Source organism: Etheostoma spectabile, unplaced genomic scaffold (genome assembly GCF_008692095.1).
Source record: "Etheostoma spectabile isolate EspeVRDwgs_2016 unplaced genomic scaffold, UIUC_Espe_1.0 scaffold00018277, whole genome shotgun sequence".
NCBI classification, from domain to species: domain Eukaryota; kingdom Metazoa; phylum Chordata; class Actinopteri; order Perciformes; family Percidae; genus Etheostoma; species Etheostoma spectabile.
In genome coordinates, this window is record NW_022604189.1 from 1 (window position 1) to 16,098 (window position 16,098).

A 16,098-nucleotide genomic window follows, 5' to 3' on the forward strand; every position below is an offset into this window, starting at 1 on the left:
TGTGTGTGTGTGTGTTGTGTGTGTGTGTGTGTGTGGTGTGTGTGTGTGTGTGTGTGTGTGTGTGTCTGGTATTCATCACGTTGTGGGGACAAGAATCTGTTTACACAGTCACGTCATGGGGACCACTTGCGGTATGGGGACGAAAACGGGTCCCCATAAAGGAAACCTTTTTAAATGAATGCTGAAGTCATTCTAAAGGTGCCTATGTTTTTTAGCATTGACCCATAATACATGTTTTTCAGTTAGTGTGTGTGTGTGAACGGTGTGCTCACCAGCACGCCTGAAGGTTGAGAGTGGTATCGCACTCATTGCTTCACACACACATATTCCAAATATGGTTAGTCACCGCCCACTTCCTGGTCCTCATTAGGGAGGATTTCAGCAGCAAAAAGTATTTCAGTGTTTAGGCTACTGTTGAATAGGGTAAAATTTTAAAATAATAGATATCACTATGAAACTTTCTCAGTCGACTACTTACACAAGTATATAAAAAAATGTATTGCAAGTATTTGAAATTTGCATTTTAAATTATGCTATATAGATATTATCTCAATAATGTTGCATATATTTTTGGTAGATAGATCTGAAAATATTAAAAGCAAGGTGCAAAGTTCTTTTTTCTTTCTGTTTATACACAAGATGAAAAAAATACAAAAGGGATGTCAGGATATCTGCTTTCATTACCTAGGATATCAAAATATACTGTCCATAGCCTTGGCATATAAATTTGATTATAATGTCACATGAATCAGACAATGAATGATTTTTGTTATTTATGATTTATTAACAAATCCCTTTGAACATATCTTCAGAATACTGCTCTGTCTAACTGGAAAGTTTTGTGTACATAGGTGCTACATAGGCTGAGATGTTTATACTGGAGAATAAACAAACAAAATAGATTATCAGGCCCTAAGTAATAATATTAGAATATTTAAATCTCATGAAAATGGATTATTTAATAAAATGGCGGGAATAAAGGGCCTACATCTGCAGTAACATTGGCATATCATGTACAAGGCTGCCAACAAAACCCCTCAGTCAGCTTCACCCTCAGCTGAACGAGATTTGTTTAGCTCTGTATGGTAATTATCACACAAAATGTGTGACTGTCCTCTGAAGCCACAACGTCTCCATGGCAGGGATATAAGGCCTACACCTGCAGTAACATTGGCATATAATGTACAAGGTCACCGACAAAACCCGTGTTAGACAGTTGTATGGACACAGAACAAGAACAACAGTAGATGTTGCAGCTTTCTAAAGTATAATTTTCCATTTTAGGACCATATGTATATTAGCTGTGCTTAGACTCTTACACTGTCAGTTGTGGCGGCCTCAGCTTTTGAGATCCTGAGCATATCTGTTTCTCTCATTGAATAGACCATCACAACTGTGCTCTGATGCCACAACTTCTCCATAACAGAAAGCATGGCAGAGGCACCTTCATCACGGTGGAGATGGCCATGCTTGCTGCTGCCTCAAGCTTTCTTTTCCCACAAAACTTTCCTATCAGTCAGCTCACGGTGAAGCTAACTAACCAGGCTCCTCTCAGTCAGCTCACGGTGAAGCTAACTAACCAGGCTCCCCTCAGTCAGCTCACAGTGAAGCTAACTTACCAGGCTCCCCTCAATTAACTTATGGTGAAGCTAACTTACCAGGCTCCCCTCAATTACTTATGGTGAAGCTAACTAACCAGGCTCCCCTCAGTCAGCTCACGGTGAAGCTAACTAACCAGGCTCCTATCAGTCAGCTCATGGTGAAGCTAACTAACCAGGCTCCTCAATTAGCTTATGGTGAAGCTAACTAACCAGGCTCCTATCAATTAGCTCACGGTGAAGCTAACTTACCAGGCTCCTATCAGTCAGCTTCACCGTGAGCTGACTGAGGGGAGCCTGGTTATTACTTACCTACAGCAGACTGTTTTGTGGGGGAAAGTAAGCTTGAGGCGGCACTGGTTCATAACAACACAACAGAACAAAACTAATCATTCAAAAGACCATACCAGAAACAGATCCTGACTAAATAAAGGCTCAGTGACCACCAACTGGGTCAGGCAGAGATGCACTTCCTCCTCCACTGAGAAACATTATCTTCACTAAGAGATTATACCTTGAAAAATAAAAAAACAATACAATTCCCTAAGTTACAACAGAAAAGAAGCTGGTAGTTCAGGAGAAGGGGCAGCAGCTCCACTGACAGCTAAATATGTATATGCCTGCCAGCCTGAGGGACTCAGAACCACTTTAGGATCCCAAAATGTACTGATTTGTTTAGCACTGTATGGTAATTATATGATACAGAATGTGTGACTGTCCTCTAAAGCCACAACTTCTCCATGGCAGGGATATAAGGCCTACACCTGCAGTAACTTGGCATATCATGTACAAGGTCAACGACAAAACCCGTGTTAGACAGTTGTATGGACACAGACAAGAACAACAGTAGATGTTGCAGCTTTCTAAAGTATAATTTTCCATTTTAGGACCATATGTATATAGCTGTGCTTAGACTCTTACACTGTCAGTTGTGGCGGCCTCAGCTTTTGAGATCCTGAGCATATCTGTTTCTCTCATTGAATAGACCATCACAACTGTGCTCTGATGCCACAACTTCTCCATAACAGAAAGCATGGCAGAGGCACCTTCATCACGGTGGAGATGGCCATGCTTGCTGCTGCCTCAAGCTTTCTTTTCCCCACAAAACTTTCCTATCAGTCAGCTCACGGTGAAGCTAACTAACCAGGCTCCTCTCAGTCAGCTCACGGTTGAACACTAATAGTCAGGCAATCCAGGTCACTGTCCTCTGAAGCTAACTTACCAGGCTGGATATCAGCCTCACCTGCAGTAACAGCTATTACTACAAGGTCACCGCTAACCAACACTAGAAGTCTAACTAACCAGGCTCTCCCCCAGTGTCAAGTCCACTTGCTCTGCAACTAACCACAAAACTCCCCTCAGTCAGCTCACGGTGAAGCTAACTAACCAGGCTCCCCTCAGTCAGCTCACGGTGAAGCTAACTAACCAGGCTCCCCTCAGTCAGCTCACGGTGAAGCTAACTTACCAGGCTCCTATCAGTCAGCTTCACCGTGAGCTGACTGGGGAGCCTGGTTAGTTACCTACCTACAGCAGACTGTTTTGTGGGGAAAAGTAAGCTTGAGGCGGCACTGGTTCAAACAACACAACAGAACAAAACTAATCATTCAAAAGACCATACCAGAAACAGATCCTGACTAAATAAAGGCTCAGTGACCACCAACTGGGTCAGGCAGAGATGCACTTCCTCCTCCACTGAGAAACATTATCTTCACTAAGAGATTTATACCTTGAAAAATAAAAAAAAACATACAAATTCCCTAAGTTAACACCAGAAAAGAAGCTGGTAGTTCAGGCGAAGGGAAGCAGCTCCACTGACAGCTAAATATATATGCCTGCCAGCCTGAGGGACTCAGAACCACTTTAGGATCCAAAATGTACTGATTTGTTTAGCACTGTATGGTAATTATATGATACAAAATGTGTGACTTTCCTCTAAAGCCACAACTTCTCCATGGCAGGGATATAAGGCCTACACCTGCAGTAACATTGGCATATCATGTACAAGGTCACCGACAAAACCCGTGTTAGACAGTTGTATGGACACAGACAAGAACAACAGTAGATGTTGCAGCTTTCTAAAGTATAATTTTCCATTCCAAAACCATATATGTATATTAGCTGTGCTTAGACTCTTACACTGTCAGTTGTGGCGGCCTCAGCTTTTGAGATCCAGGGCAAATCTGTTTCTCTCATTGAATAGACCATCACAACTGTGCTCTGATGCCACAACTTCTCCATAACAGAATGTATGGCAGAGGCACCTTCATCAAGGTGGAGATGACCATGCTTGCTGCTGCTGCCTCAAGCTTTCTTTTTCCCTAAAAAGGTTCCCCTCAGTCAGCTCACGGTGAAGCTAACTAACCAGGCTCCTATCAGTCAGCTCAGATTTGTTTAACACTGTATAGTCATTATATATCCAAAATGTTTAACTGTCCTCTGAAGCCACAACTTCTCCATGGCAGGGATATAAGGCCTACACCTGCAGTAACATTGGCATATTATGTACAAGGTCACCGACATAACCAACAACTAGACAGTTCATAACAGAAAGCATGGCCCTCTCCACCCTTGTCAAGGTGGAGAGGGCCATGCTTGCTGCTGCCTCAAGCTTATTTTTCCCCACAAAACTGTCCCCTCAGTCAGCTCATGGTGAAGCTAACTAACCAGGCTCCCCTCAATTAGCTTATGGTGAAGCTAACTAACCAGGCTCCTATCAATTAGCTCACGGTGAAGCTAACTTACCAGGCTCCTATCAGTCAGCTTCACTGTGAGCTGACTGAGGGGAGCCTGGTTAGTTAGCTTCACCTACAGCAGACTGTTTTTGTGGGGAAAGTAAGCTTGAGGCGGCACTGGTTCATAACAACACAACAGAACAAAACTAATCATTCAAAAGACCATACCAGAGACAGATCCTGACTAAATAAAGGCTCAGTGACCACCAACTGGGTCAGGCAGAGATGCACTTCCTCCTCCACTGTGAAACATTATCTTCACTAAGAGATTTATACCTTGAAAAAAAAAAAAAACAATACAAATTCCCTAAGTTAACACCAGAAAAGAAGCTGGTAGTTCAGGCGAAGGGAAAGCAGCTCCACTGACAGCTAAATATGTATATGCCTGCCAGCCTGAGGGACTCAGAACCACTTTAGGATCCCAAAATGTACTGATTTGTTTAGCACTGTATGGTAATTATATGATACAAAATGTGTGACTTTCCTCTAAAGCCACAACTTCTCCATGGCAGGGATATAAGGCCTACACCTGCAGTAACATTGGCATATCATGTACAAGGTCACCGACAAAACCCGTGTTAGACAGTTGTATGGACACAGACAAGAACAACAGTAGATGTTGCAGCTTTCTAAAGTATAATTTTCCATTCCAAAACCATATATGTATATTAGCTGTGCTTAGACTCTTACACTGTCAGTTGTGGCGGCCTCAGCTTTTGAGATCCAGGGCAAATCTGTTTCTCTCATTGAATAGACCATCACAACTGTGCTCTGATGCCACAACTTCTCCATAACAGAATGTATGGCAGAGGCACCTTCATCAAGGTGGAGATGACCATGCTTGCTGCTGCCTCAAGCTTTCTTTTTCCCTAAAAGGTTCCCCTCAGTCAGCTCACGGTGAAGCTAACTAACCAGGCTCCTATCAGTCAGCTCAGATTTGTTTAACACTGTATAGTCATTATATTATCCAAAATGTTTAACTGTCCTCTGAAGCCACAACTTCTCCATGGCAGGGATATAAGGCCTACACCTGCAGTAACATTGGCATATTATGTACAAGGTCACCGACATAACCAACAACTAGACAGTTCATAACAGAAAGCATGGCCCTCTCCACCCTTGTCAAGGTGGAGAGGGCCATGCTTGCTGCTGCCTCAAGCTTATTTTTCCCCACAAAACTGTCCCCTCAGTCAGCTCATGGTGAAGCTAACTAACCAGGCTCCCCTCAATTAGCTTATGGTGAAGCTAACTAACCAGGCTCCTATCAATTAGCTCACGGTGAAGCTAACTTACCAGGCTCCTATCAGTCAGCTTCACTGTGAGCTGACTGAGGGGAGCCTGGTTAGTTAGCTTCACCTACAGCAGACTGTTTTGTGGGGGAAAGTAAGCTTGAGGCGGCACTGGTTCATAACAACACAACAGAACAAAACTAATCATTCAAAAGACCATACCAGAGACAGATCCTGACTAAATAAAGGCTCAGTGACCACCAACTGGGTCAGGCAGAGATGCACTTCCTCCTCCACTGTGAAACATTATCTTCACTAAGAGATTTATACCTTGAAAAAATAAAAAAACAATACAAATTCCCTAAGTTAACACCAGAAAAGAAGCTGGTAGTTCAGGCGAAGGGAAAGCAGCTCCACTGACAGCTAAATATGTATATGCCTGCCAGCCTGAGGGACTCAGAACCACTTTAGGATCCCAAAATGTACTGATTTGTTTAGCACTGTATGGTAATTATATGATACAAATGTGTGACTTTCCTCTAAAGCCACAAACTTCTCCATGGCAGGGATATAAGGCCTACAACCTGCAGTAACATTGGCATATCATGTACAAGGTCACCAACAAAACCCGTGTTAGACAGTTGTATGGACACAGACAAGACAACAGTAGTGTTGCAGCTTTCTAAAGTATAATTTTCTATTCCAAAACCATATATGTATATTAGCTGTGCTTAGACTCTTACACTGTCAGTTGTGACGGCCTCAGCTTTTGAGATCCTGAGCATACAGTGCTTGCGAAAGTATTCGGCCCCCTTGAACTTTTCAACCTTTTGACAAATTTCAGGCTTCAAACTATTTTTTGTGAAGAATCACCAACAAGTGGGACACAATTGTGAAGTGGAGCGAAATCTATTGGATATTTTAAACTTTTTTAGCAAATAAAAAACTGAAAAGTTTCCAAGAGTCCAGAAGTTCAGCGAGGATCTCTGAATGATCCAATGTTGTCCTAATTGACTGATGGGGATAAACAATCTACCTGTGTGTGATCAAGTCTCTGTAGAAATGCACCTGCTCTGTGATAGTCCCAGGGTTCTGTTGAAAGCGCAGAGAGCATCATGAAGACCAAGGAACACACCAGGCAGGTCCGTAATACTGGTGTGGAGAAGTTTAAAGCCGGATTTGGATACAAAAGATTTCCCAAGCTTTAAACATCCCAAGGAGCACTGTGCAAGCCATCATTTAGAAATGGAAGGAGTATCAGACCACTGCAAATCTACCAAGACCTGGCCGTCCCTGTAAACTTTCAGCTCAGACAAGGAGAAGATGATCAGAGATGCAGCCAAGAGGCCCATGATCCCTCTGGATGAACTGCAGAGATCTCCAGCTGAGGTGGGAGAGTCTGTCCAGAGGACAACAATCAGTCGGACACTGCACAACTCTGGCCTTCATGGAAGAGTGGCAAGAAGAAATCCATTTCTCAAAGATATCCATAAAAAGTCTTGTCTAAAGTTTGCCACAAGCCACCTGGGAGACACACCAAACATGGGGAGAAGGTGCTCTGGTCAGATGAAACCAAAATCAAACTTTTTTGCCACAATGCAAAACGATATGTTTGGCGTAATAGCAACACAACTCATCACCCTAAACACACCATCCCCACTGTCAAACATGGTGGTGGCAGCATCATGGTCTGGGCCTGCTTTTCTTCAGCAGGGACAGGGAAGATGGTTAAAATTGAGGGGAAGATGGATGCAGCCATTCTGGATGAAAACCTGTTGGAGTCTGCAAAAGACCTGAACCTGGGACGGAGATTTATCTTCCAACAAGACAATGATCCCAAACATACAGCAACATCTACAAAGGAACGGTTCACAATAAACGTATCCAGGTGTTAGAATGGCCAAGTCAAAGTCCAGACCTGAATCCAATCGAGAATCTGTGGGAAGAACTGAAAACTGCTGTTCACAAACGCTCTCCATCCAACCTCACTGAGCTCGAGCTGTTTTGCAAGGAAGAATGGGCAAGAATTTCAGTCTCTCGATGTGCAAAACTGATAGAGACGTCCCCAAGCGACTTGCAGCTGTAATCGCAGCAAAAGGTGGCTCTACAAAGTATAACGCAAGGGGGCCGAATAATTTTGCACGCACCATATCCAATAGATTTCATTCCACTTCACAATTGTGTCCCACTTGTTGGTGATTGTTCACAAAAAATAAAAATTGTATATCTTTATGTTGGAAGCCTGAAATGTGTCAAAAGGTTGAAAAGTTCAGGGGGGCCGAATACTTTCGCAAGGCACTGTATGCTCTGGATCTCAAAAGCTGAGGCCGTCACAATTGACAGTGTAAGAGTCTAAGCACAGCTAATATACGTATGTTGCTGGAATGGAAAATTATATAGCCTCACGGTGAGGCTAACTAACCAGGCTCTTATCAGTCAGCTCACGGTGAAGCTAACTAACCAGGCTCCTATCAGTCAGCTCAGATTTTTTTAGCACTGTATAGTAATTATATTATCCAAAATGTGTAATTGTGCTCTGAAGCCACAACTTCTCAATGGCAGGGATATAAGGCCTACACCTGCAAGTAACATTGGCATATCATGTACAAGGTCACCGACATAACCAACAACAAGACAGTTCATAACAGAAAGCATGGCCCTCTCCACCCTTGTCAAGGTGGAGAGGGCCATGCTTGCTGCTGCCTCAAGCTTATTTTTCCCCACAAAACTGTCCCCTCAGTCAGCTCATGGTGAAGCTAACTAACCAGGCTCCTATCAGTCAGCTCACGGTGAAGCTAACTAACCAGGCTCCTATCAGTCAGCTCACGGTGAAGCTAACTAACCCGGCTCATATCAGTTAGCTGATGGTGAAGCTAACTAACCAGGCTCCTATCTGTATTTTGGACTTTGTTTTCACAACAAGTCTAAAAAAAGACGTTATTGAAGGGATGTCTCATCTTAAAGGTCACAATTCACATGATGGATGAGGAAGATTGTTTGCAGAAGATTATAGCTAATGGGGCTAATTAATTGTACAGAGAAACTAAAGTGAAACAGAAGGTAAGTGAATTTTTTTGTGGTATTGGGATATTTGAAGGCATGCAATGAACCAATACAACCTGTGCTTAGTGCTAAAATAGGTTAATTGGTTCTAATTAGTTTGCATAATAGCTAGTTAAGATTAGGCTAACTATCCTGTAGATGCAGAGTGTAGGCCTCATTTTGGCTTTTGTTTACAATTCATTGTAAATGGTATATTTAAGTGAATGTATAAAGTACTAAATTTGAACATAAATTGAGGCTTATGACTGAGGTGCTTCAAAAAATATTTAAGTAATTTTAAATGACAATATTTCACAGGGCAATCTCAAATAGTGATAATTCACAAGAAAATGAAAACAGACTGTAGTTTCCGTTTTGGGGCTTTTAATTTGAAATCCACAGGAAGTCACATGTACGTTTTATTAAAGGAAACTTAACAGTTAGCTAGCTTCTGTCAAAGCATGCTCATGGAATTGAGTTGCTAAAATGGGATGACAGTTATTGAAAAAGATAAAAGAAGACTCAGAGGGTTGCGTTAAATGTATTTACAGTAACAACTTTGTTGTTGCTGTGTGTTTTCTCTAGTCCAAGCTGTATTACCAAAATGTGCTCAGGTTGCTAGTGGCTACAAGATGCAAGAAAACGTGAGTATTCAAGACAATAAATAATTGTAAGTTTTATTGCTGTGCTGCAGCCCAGCTAATAGCATATTTGAGACAATATCAATCTAAGGCTATGTTCTGACTGCAGGCAAATCAGATATTTTTAAGAAATTTAAGTAGCTAAGAACAGGTAGGAATTATTTTGCTTGATGTACTCTATTATGAATTAGTACACTCAACAGTTTAATGTAATGCTTCTAGAAGGTTTGTGGAAGTCCAGTTGACTAGTTAGGGCAGATCTTAACCTTCAGGAGGGTCTGTTCCATGGTTAATCATCAGTGTTTTCTGGACACTGACGACGTCCCCACAGCACACATTTGGTCACTTTCTGAATTAAAAACTGTGTGAAACATACTGGACCAAAATGGTTAACATACGAAACTGTTACATTGTGTGTAAAATGTCCCCACAAAGCCTGTTGTGTTTGAATTGTGTGATTAAAGACAGGGCTTCATATCAAATTGATAATTTATGTCTCTATTTTCATATTCTAAAACTCTGCCACCATAAATGTTTTTACAGACATCCAGCATTGAAAGGGACAGCATTGCTGCAGACAGATCCAGACCTTTGCCCCTGTCAGACAATCAGATTGATGTCACTGGTCAACACAAAGCTCCTCAAAAGGTACATTCATGTCATCACTTCAGATTTAATAGAAAAGTCTCTTTATGTCAGGTTTTAGTTTTTTTCACATCTTAAGTATGTAAGAAGAGGAAGGAAGTGTAGTGAAATATATTCTAGTATGAAGTAGTACACTCAACAGTTTAATGTAATGCTTCTAGAAGGTTTGTGGAAGTCCAGTTGACTAGTTAGGGCAGATTTTAACCTTCAGGAGGGTCTGTTCCATGGTTAATCATCAGTGTTTTCTGGACACTGACGACGTCCCCACAGCACACATTTGGTCAGTTTCTGAATTAAAAACTGTGTGAAACATTTTGGACCAAAATAGACCAAAATGGTCCCCATTAGACACTGTTCCATTGTGTGTAAAATGTCCCCACAAAGCCTGTTGTGTTTGAGTTGTGTGATTTTAAAACAGGGCTTGGCTTGCCAGTAAGAAATACTTTATTTTGAATTTGATTGATTAATCTGAAGTCTGGTACATGTTTGCATGTATCTAATCTTAAAGATTGTGTCTGAACAACAGGTCCATATTGCTTATATTATTCAGTGTTTACATCAAATTGATAATTTATTTGTCTCTATTTTCATATTCTGTTTTTACAGATGGCCAGCACAACAACTGAGAGCACTGTGGCAGACAAGTCCAAAATGTTACCCCTGTCAGACAATCACATTCATGAGATCACTGGTCAACACAAAACTCAATAACAGGTAGTGTACAGTCATGTTCATCACTGCAGATTACATGCTATAGTCTCTATAAGTAAGGTTTTGGTATTTGTCATGTCTTAAGTATGTAAGAAGAGAAAGGAAGTGTAATAATGTGCTCTAGTATGAAGCAGTACACGCAACAGTTTAATGTAATGCATCTAGAAGGTTTGTGGAAGTCCAGTTGACTAGTTAGGGCAGATCTTAACCTTCAGGAGGGTCTGTTCTATGGTTAATCATCAGTGTTTTCTGGACACTGACGACGTCCCACAGCACACATTTGGTCAGTTTCTGAATAAAAACTGTGTGAAACATTTAGGACCAAAATGGTTCCCATACAAAACTGTTACATTGTGTGTAAAATGTCCCCACAAAGCCTGTTGTGTTTGAGTTGTGTGATTAAAGACAGGGCTTTACACCAAATTGATAATTTATGTCTCTATTTTCATATTCTAAAACTCTGCCACCATAAATGTTTTTACAGACATCCAGCATTGAAAGGGACAGCATTGCTGCAGACAGATCCAGACCTTTGCCCCTGTCAGACAATCAGATTGATGTCACTGGTCAACACAAAGCTCCTCAAAAGGTACATTCATGTTCATCACTTCAGATTTAATAGAACAGTCTCTTTATGTCAGGTTTTAGTTTTTTTCACATCTTAAGTATGTAAGAAGAGGAAGGAAGTGTAGTGAAATATATTCTAGTATGAAGTAGTACACTCAACAGTTTAATGTAATGCTTCTAGAAGGTTTGTGGAAGTACAGTAGACTAGTTAGGGCAGATTTTAACCTTCAGGAGGGTCTGTTCCATGGTTAATCATCAGTGTTTTCTGGACACTGACGACGTCCCCACAGCACACATTTGGTCAGTTTCTGAATTAAAAACTGTGTGAAACATTTTGGACCAAAATAGACCAAAATGGTCCCCATTAGACACTGTTCCATTGTGTGTAAAATGTCCCCACAAAGCCTGTTGTGTTTGAGTTGTGTGATTTTAAGACAGGGCTTGGCTTGCCAGTAAGAAATACTTTATTTTGAATTTGATTGATTAATCTGAAGTCTGGTACATGTTTGCATGTATCTAATCTTAAAGATTGTGTCTGAACAACAGGTCCATATTGCTTATATTATTCAGTGTTTACATCAAATTGATAATTTATTTGTCTCTATTTTCATATTCTGTTTTTACAGATGGCCTGCACAGCAACTGAGAGCACTGTGGCAGACAAGTCCAAAATGTTACCCCTGTCAGACAATCACATTCATGAGATCACTGGTCAACACAAAACTCAATAACAGGTAGTGTACAGTCATGTTCATCACTGCAGATTACATGCTATAGTCTCTATAAGTAAGGTTTTGGTATTTGTCATGTCTTAAGTATGTAAGAAGAGGAAGGAAGTGTAATAAAATGTGCTCTAGTATGAAGCAGTACACGCAACAGTTAATGTAATGCATCTAGAAGGTTTGTGGAAGTCCATTGACTAGTTAGGGCAGATCTTAACCTTCAGGAGGGTCTGTTCCATGGTTAATCTTCAGTGTTTTCTGGACACTGACGATGTCCCCACAGCACACATTTGGTCAGTTTCTGAATTAAAAACTGTGTGAAACATTTTGGACCAAAATAGACAAAATGGTCCCATTAGACACTGTTACATTGTGTGTAAAATGTCCCCACAAAGCCTGTTGTGTTTGAGTTGTGTGATTAAAGACAGGGCTTTACATCAAATTGATAATTTATGTCTCTATTTTCATATTCTAAAACTCTGCCACCATAAATGTTTTTACAGACATCCAGCATTGAAAGGGACAGCATTGCTGCAGACAGATCCAGACCTTTGCCCCTGTCAGACAATCAGATTGATGTCACTGGTCAACACAAAGCTCCTCAAAAGGTACATTCATGTTCATCACTTCAGATTTAATAGAACAGTCTCTTTATGTCAGGTTTTAGTTTTTTTCACATCTTAAGTATGTAAGAAGAGGAAGGAAGTGTAGTGAAATATATTCTAGTATGAAGTAGTACACTCAACAGTTTAATGTAATGCTTCTAGAAGGTTTGTGGAAGTACAGTAGACAGTTAGGGCAGATTTTAACCTTCAGGAGGGTCTGTTCCATGGTTAATCATCAGTGTTTTCTGGACACTGACGACGTCCCCACAGCACACATTTGGTCACTTTCTGAATTAAAAACTGTGTGAAACATTTTGGACCAAAATAGACCAAAATGGTCCCCATTAGACACTGTTCCATTGTGTGTAAAATGTCCCCACAAAGCCTGTTGTGTTTGAGTTGTGTGATTTTAAAACAGGGCTTGGCTTGCCAGTAAGAAATACTTTATTTTGAATTTGATTGATTAATCTGAAGTCTGGTACATGTTTGCATGTATCTAATCTTAAAGATTGTGTCTGAACAACAGGTCCATATTGCTTATATTATTCAGTGTTTACATCAAATTGATAATTATTTGTCTCTATTTTCATATTCTGTTTTTACAGATGGCCAGCACAACAACTGAGAGCACTGTGGCAGACAAGTCCAAAATGTTACCCCTGTCAGACAATCACATTCATGAGATCACTGGTCAACACAAAACTCAATAACAGGTAGTGTACAGTCATGTTCATCACTGCAGATTACATGCTATAGTCTCTATAAGTAAGGTTTTGGTATTTGTCATGTCTTAAGTATGTAAGAAGAGGAAGGAAGTGTAATAAAATGTGCTCTAGTATGAAGCAGTATACGCAACAGTTTAATGTAATGCATCTAGAAGGTTTGTGGAAGTCCAGTTGACTAGTTAGGGCAGATCTTAACCTTCAGGAGGGTCTGTTCTATGGTTAATCTTCAGTGTTTTCTGGACACTGACGACGTCCCCACAGCACACATTTGGTCAGTTTCTGAATAAAAACTGTGTGAAACATTTTGGACCAAAATGGTTCCCATTAGACACTGTTACATTGTGTGTAAAATGTCCCCACAAAGCCTGTTGTGTTTGAGTTGTGTGATTAAAGACAGGGCTTGGCTGGCCAATAAGAAATGCTTTACTTTGAATTTCATTTTTTTCTCAGAATTCTGGTATTTGTTTGCATGCATTTCATGTAAAGATTGTGTCTGAACAACAGGTCCATCATTGATTTGTCAGAAGTCTGGTACATGTTTGCGTGCTAATAGAAATATGACAAAAGTGTGACTGTGTTGGGAATTAAAGAAATAATAGTTTTAACAGGGGAAAGTAAATGGTTTGAAAAGGTTTGTCTTATTGTCGTATGTTTTGTTTGGAAATTATCCAGATAATTGCTCTTTAAATCTTTTGTACATGAGTAGCTAGCTTTTTATTGCTTTATTTGATTTATATGTTTATAGTGCCAAATCATAATAAGTTATGCTTTTGTACAGAGTATGTCTAGATCACATTCCAATTTGATTAACAAAGTTCAATCAATTCCTCCATGAGCAACAGCAAGATGCAATATTTATGTGTTAAACCTTTCTTTAACATGCAGGCATGTCAAACAGACCCGTCTCCATGGTTACAGCCATTGGCCTGACCGGTTAGGAACAAGAGATCAATTAATATTTACTTGATTCTCTTAAATATTCCTATTAAAGTTAGATATCAATCAATCATATGTTTTGCTATGACCTGAATATGTATGATATGCAAAAGTGATGGTTGGAATCACTCATCTTTTCAAGCTTAATGCTCCATATCTATGTTATTTATGAACAACTAAGATAATCTGAATAAAAACATTTGTTATTATTGTACTTTGTATGCATCTTTTCATTCTAATTGATTCAATTTGTAGATTAAATCTTTAATTTATTTGTTGCAAAGTCCCCACTAATAACGATAGAATTTGTGTGAATTATGTAAATATCATGCTAATGAGGTCCCCACCAACAATGTTAATTCGTTTTTTATACGCGTCCCCAAATATGATGGGTGAAGTCATTACTTCATCAATTCAGATGTTTAAAGTTGTGTATAAGCTAACAAGGCTATGGTGAGTATACCTGATTTTTTTCATACCTCTAGCACCTTTAGAAAGGGTGGTCCCCACAAATGATGGTTAAAAAATTGGTCCCCAATAAACATAAAAACCAGTATGTGTGTGTGTGTGTGTGAGTGTGTGTGTGTGTGTTGTGTGTGTGTGTGTGTGTGTGGATGTGTGTTCCTGACTTGGGCTATCTTACGGTTAGGCTGAGCATTGGGGCATTTTACTATTAGTCTTCAGGGGAGATTGCCAATGTAGTGTAAAACGTGTGTGTGTTTGTATATGACTGTTTCTGGCTGATGCAAGTACATATGTGAATGTGTGTTTGCAGTCAGTTAGAGTGTGTGATATAGAGGAGGGGAGCTTTGATCTTCAATATGTCAGCAGCAGTAATAAGAAGTTTCTGATGCCTCAGTGTGTAGTATGTTAAAGCTTATTATTACTGTGACTCCTAGTGGTCATATTAATAAAAACACTGTGGCAGACAGCACTGAATACTGATACAATCCACCATTATATTTTTCCAGCACATTATTGTAAAACTGTGCTATTTCACCAGGAGCAGCTACCGATTTTGTACACCTAGAGTTAAGTGTGTTTTCGTGACTTTTTTATTTCTTCAGTGTATGGTGCAAAGCTGTATCGTATTTTATTTCAATTCAATTCAATTTTGTTTAGAGTATCAATTCATAACAAGAGTTGTCTCAAGACAATTTACAGATAGAGTAGGTCTAAACCACAATCCATAATTACTAGGACAAAACAGTTCTAGTAGTTCCCTCCAGAGCAAGCAACAGTGCGACAGTGGCGAGAAAAACTCCCTTTTAGGAAGAAACCCGGTCAGGACCCAGGCTCTTGGTAGGCGGTGTCTGACGTGCCGTTTGGGGTTGACATGAATAGTGGCAACAACAGTCACAATAAAAGATAATGGAACAGTGACTAAAAATAGTAGTTGTAGTATAGTTTATGGCATAGCAGGGCACTGTGCGGCATTACAAGGCACAGCAGAGCGTAGCATGATGTAACATGGCATCTCAGGACACGTAGCAGGACCACAGCGACAGCTGCAACCATGATTTTGGAGCCTCCCTTAACCAATGAAGCATGCTGGGGGTAAAAGAACATAAGGTCTCCGGGGAATGACTCCCCAGAACTAGGTTAGTAACAGGCATTTCTGGAACATGGATGCACACAAATGGAAAGATAAAGAAGCTCAGTGTGTCAAAGAAAGTCCCCCGGCAGTCTAAAACTATTACAGTATAACTAAAAGAGGAGCCTGGTTGGGCTGTACTGCCCTGCATCCCTCTAGCTTTATTATATTATTGCTGCAATGTAACCTTTATTTTCATATTTTATTTTCACTGTTTAAACTGCTCTTTAATGTTTAGTTTCTTGTACTGCACTGTAACTTTTACTATTTTAATCTTTTTATGTAAAGCACTTTCTATTGCCTCTTTGCTGAAATGTGCTATAAAAATAAAGCTGCCTTGCCTTGCCTTGC

At 40.2% G+C, this 16,098-nt stretch overlaps 1 protein-coding gene across 2 annotated transcripts; it reads left to right on the forward strand.

Moving 5' to 3' along the window:
• Window positions 1-8,239: 8,239 nt before the first annotated feature.
• Window positions 8,240-13,689, forward strand: LOC116679972 (uncharacterized). 2 transcript variants are annotated; one of them, XM_032509390.1, is made up of 7 exons: window positions 8,240-9,245; window positions 9,786-9,890; window positions 10,494-10,601; window positions 11,083-11,187; window positions 11,792-11,899; window positions 12,391-12,495; window positions 13,098-13,689. In XM_032509390.1, the coding sequence occupies exons 2-7, from the start codon at window positions 9,859-9,861 to the stop codon at window positions 13,207-13,209; spliced, it is 570 nt and encodes a 189-aa protein (XP_032365281.1). In that variant the 5' UTR covers window positions 8,240-9,245; window positions 9,786-9,858; the 3' UTR covers window positions 13,210-13,689. The 2 variants fall into 2 exon arrangements, with proteins under 2 accessions (XP_032365281.1, XP_032365280.1); XM_032509389.1 differs by lacking the exons at window positions 8,240-9,245; window positions 9,786-9,890 and having other exon boundaries at window positions 9,949-10,601.
• Window positions 13,690-16,098: the final 2,409 nt, after the last annotated feature.